Below are 4,529 nucleotides of genomic sequence, written 5' to 3'. Positions count from 1 at the left end.
CAATTCAGAGAGATTAAAGGGTCCTATGATTCAATCCAGATTCAGGGATTTGGCCACCGAATTGGGCCAAATCTCCAGTGAATCGAATCAGGGGCCAAAGCTTCGCACAGCCCTAAAAGCTACCTGTGCTTGCCATCTGGTTAGGATGCACCAAGCAGAGCTCAGGCACAGCTGTATGTCTGCTCTGTATCTGGTCATATTGATGGGTGGATTAAAGTTAATTTTGATCTAAAGCAGAGCAAAATGTAGCTTGCTCTTAAGGAGAGGATGGGGGGAGATGGTGAAACTCGGCATGCTTGGCATTATGCTGAACTGTGAGAGTGTCTGCCTCTGTTTCTCCAGACAGTCACCTTCTCTTCCTATCTCCTTTGCACAGTTGGGCCCAGGATGGCAACAGAACCACAGTCGCTCCTCGTTGACCTGGGGTCAGATGCAGTATTCAACTGCGCTTGGACTGGAAATCCATCTCTGACCATTGTCTGGATGAAGCGGGGCTCAGGCGTGGTAAGAACTACAGTCACAGGAGAAACACCGCACACATTTGAGATCAGGGGCTAGAGCCCAAGAGGCAATGCAGGGGAATGGGTTTGTCACAGCATTCAAGTTCAGACAAGCTGGCATTGAAGTCTGCCTCTGCTACTGATTTGCTGTGTCATTTTGCTTCTCTGAGCATATTATCTCTCAAAACTTTTTCCATTTGCTCCATAGCTTCTTTGAAGGTGGGCTGCTTCTTAGTGTGTATGTGTGTGTGTGTGTGTGTGTGTGTGTGTGTGTTGCCTTGTAAACCAAGGCCCCAACAGACACTGGAGCTATTGTAATACAAATAATAAACTGCAATTTTAAGGGGGGAAAAAAACTTCCATTGAAATCAGGCCAAGCACCCACTGCTCAGTATTCATTTATGGCTCAATCTTGTCAATCAAAGAGAGTCTCTTGAGGATGTTAAGTAGAAGGCAAGGCAGGACAGCATCTTAGGGCATTTATACATGTGCTCTGGGAGTAGGGGGGACACTTTAATTAAAGCAACTTGTTGCCTTGTAATTAGCACACTCCAGCAGACTCAATTAATCGAGTCTGCACTGATGCACTGTAATTACAAGGCAACAAGATACTTCATCAGCTGCTCTGACAAAGTAGGTTGCTTCCTGGAAAAGCTCATGTCATTCTGAACCAGTTAGTTTCTCAGGTGGCAGCCTGCTCTGTCTTCTGCCTGACTTCAGACTAACTTGGCTAGCCACCTCTGTCTTGAGGATGTTAAGCTTGCTCTGCTTCCAGTGACCAAACTGAGAGTTGAGGACTCAAAAATTGAGACCTCCTCTGGCTCTTGTATACCTGACCTAATCTTACAAGACAAGGGTTGGCAACATATGGTTTGCAGAATTACTGGATCAGGCCCATGGAACTAGGGGAATCTAGTAGCATGTTGCCAGTGGGGGGCTTTGCCCACATTGACATCAGAGCTGGGCAGTAAGGTGCTGTGGCAGGGCCTGGAGGCTAGGATCTGTGCCTGTCCTGTAGCCAGGGGTCAAAGTCATTACTTGAAGATGACAAAGATTGCAATGTGGTAAATACCGAAAAGATGGTCATGGATATGGGCCAATCTAGCTTGGTTGATAATCAGGGAAGAAGCAAATAATATGTGTTTTAGAGCTAAATGTAAAATTAGACATACAAAGAATGTCAATACAGGATTGGAGACTGTCCTGAGACCAGAGAGTCTTGGTAAATAATCAACAGAAGTTGAGTTTCCAACTGCGTTAGCCAAAAAGCTAATGCAATCCTTGGATGTATAAGTAAAGTGTTCTCTGCTAAGAAGATAGGTTCCATTATCTAGGTATCAGGAAGTGGTACAACAGCTACTGGAATACTGCATCCGGTTCTGGTGACCATCATTCCAAAAGAATGTTGGTTACCTGGAGAGGGATTGGAGAAGAGCAGCTTGAATGATGAAAGGATTGGCAAACAAATCTAGCAATGAAATGAGTCCCCCAGAAGGGTGGTAAGTTGATCACAGTCCACCTGTACTTCCACAGGGAACAAAGCTGTGCTAATGAGGTCTTCAGTCAGGCACCCAAAGGTATATCAAGAGGGAGAGGGAGAGGGGGAGGAAGCAGTAAACATTCAAGGCAGAGGCAAGCAAACTACAGCCTGCCAGCCTTACTATCCAGCCTGTGGGGCCCCTAAAAAATGAAGAAAGTTAGCATTTATCTGCTCCTGGCTGCCTGTCAAAGATGACAGGAGTCGGGGGCAGTAGGACCCAGGGGGGCCAGCAGGACCCAGAAGCCCAGCCCCACCTCACCTGCAGCCCTTTCCCTGCCTTGCTGCCACACACTGCTCCAGCACCACATGGCTGCATTGCCAGACCAGGGAGCACAGGCCACACTGCTAACCTGGGATGGGGGTGTGTGTGTGTGTGTTATAGGGTGAGTCCCACATGCACTACTCACCCTACACATATACCCACACCCCCTTTGCTCTGACATACACACCGACCCCCACACCACTCAGACACCCCAGCCACCCTCCCCCATTAATTCATTAAATTAATGGATATTGTAGAAAATAATTTGGTATTTTTCTGGTTCAGAGATGGCAAAACCCCTTGCTGAAAGGAGTACTTTCGGGTGCAAGGGGAGGGACTTCTGGTGGCAAAGGTCAGGGGTTAGGGGGCAGGACTTCCAGTCACAAGATGGCGACTAGGGGCGGGGCACCTGTCACGGGGTAGGGCTATCCATGCTGCCCTCGACAGCTTGCCAAAACTCAGCAAGTGGGCCCTCCACCCAAAATAATTGCCCGCTCCTGTATGAAGGGTGACCCTGGTCCTAGGCATAGGATACCCATGTTTAATAAAGAGGGCAATTAACCATTACAATAACTTCCTAAAGCTTTCCAGGGAGTCACCACAACTGACCATTTTGAAACTGAGATGTAAACGACAGATTAATTCAAACCACAATGAATTCAGGGAAGGCCTCTGGCCTTTGTTATACAGGAGGTCAGACTGGATGTTCACAATGGTCCCTTCTGGCATTATAATGTATGACTCTGCAAAGCCATTTCTACAGACCATGCTGTTTGCTGCTGCATGAGAAACAAGCCCTCTGTGAAACAAGTGTCATAAAGAATCATCTCTTTCTGTGTGAAACAGATCTGCTAATGTGGGACACCATGAAAATACCGATGCCAGGCACTCCATCTGCAGGAGGGATTCCCTCCTGTATCACAAATACAATTGTTCCTCTGTTCCTCTGCCAGTTGTCATTGTGTCATGTCAGTAATGCAGTAATAAAGAGATGGGGGCTGGGCACTGTGGAGGTGAACTAAGGTTCTGTGTAAGTTTTTGTATGTTCTCATCACAATATCTGAAGCCCTTTCACATATGCATTAAGCAAAGTAAATGACCTCCGTCTCTCTTTCTGTCCTGAAGGGAAGAATCGTGTGTGCAGTGGAATAGGTAGTTTTGATAGGGTTTTACTCACTTTTTAGTGTCAGCATTGCTCTGTGTTGATGTTCAAGCAGGCAGGCAGGCAGCACATTTCTTACTTAGAGCAGAAGGTTTGTGATGCTCTTTATAGTTTTTGCAATGGTTTGTGCCGCAGCATCAGACTGCCCCCCAAGATGGCTCTGACCCTGGCACAGAAGAAGACATACCCTCATTTCAAAGCTTCATTGTGCCTGAAGAGTAGAGTCGTTGATCACAGCCCTCACCCTGAAGCTACAGACTATCCCAGGGATTCACTAAGCCTTGGCTGCTGACCATTTTAAAGATAAGGGCCAAGGCCTTCCTCACGATAGGCACTGGGAAACCAGGGTAGCAGGCAGAGGACAGGTTTGACAGGAGGGCCAGCAACAAGGAGGCCAGAGGAAGTGCTGGAAGCTGTATCCTTGGAATATACATGCTCCCCATCACTATAATGTCTGAGCACATCCCAGTCAGGAATAAGTTTATGTTTATAACGTGCATGCATGGCAGGGCAGTGCTATTGTCACTATAGTACTGAGGAACAGAGAGGCTAAAGGCAAATGCAGACTAGCTACTTAGATGCCTCCATTTTAAGCATTGGCACACTTAAATTAGGAGCTAGGCCCTGGGAGGCTGAGTCAAAGAAATGAGGTTAAGTGCCTTGGCTCCCTGTGCAGGCAAAGATGAGAAGATGATTCAGAAAGCACAGGCTATAAGCAAGAAGTTGGCTAGAGCTAGCCAAGAGCAAAAACTAAGCACACAGGTGACTCTAAATCCCTCTCTGGAGCTTTGGTGTATCTGTTCATTTGAGATCAAGAGCTCTGAGCCTCTTCTTAGGGGACCTGATGGTGGTACCCACCTTTTTCATAACAGCGTATTACATGTAGGAGACCTAAGTTATAGTGCTGTCTTCAACCAGAAAGGATTCAAACCCACATCTGCCACTGCCCACCACCCTCCACTCCTATTGAAGTTAGGCCACAGAGCAGATAAGACTACAAGAGTCCTGAGGCCAGTGAAGAGCAAGCAAGAGGGAGCCTGCTTCTCTAGCCCGGTGGTTCATGCA

General features: G+C 47.2%; 1 protein-coding gene across 3 annotated transcripts in view; it reads left to right on the top strand.

Moving 5' to 3' along the window:
* The window catches only part of KIRREL3 (kin of IRRE like 3 (Drosophila)), a 367,287-nt gene that overhangs the window by 266,259 nt on the left and 96,499 nt on the right, over positions 1-4,529 (top strand). For all 3 annotated transcript variants that reach the window (XM_019546971.1, XM_019546970.1, XM_019546972.1), the window contains exon 8: positions 377-504. In XM_019546971.1, the coding sequence (XP_019402516.1) occupies positions 377-504 (128 nt within the window). The remainder of the gene's footprint in view (positions 1-376; positions 505-4,529) is intronic.

Source organism: Crocodylus porosus, unplaced genomic scaffold, assembly GCF_001723895.1.
Source record: "Crocodylus porosus isolate Cpor-Errol unplaced genomic scaffold, CroPor_comp1, whole genome shotgun sequence".
In the NCBI taxonomy this organism is placed as follows: domain Eukaryota; kingdom Metazoa; phylum Chordata; order Crocodylia; family Crocodylidae; genus Crocodylus; species Crocodylus porosus.
This window is presented reverse-complemented; position numbering and strand designations above follow the sequence as displayed.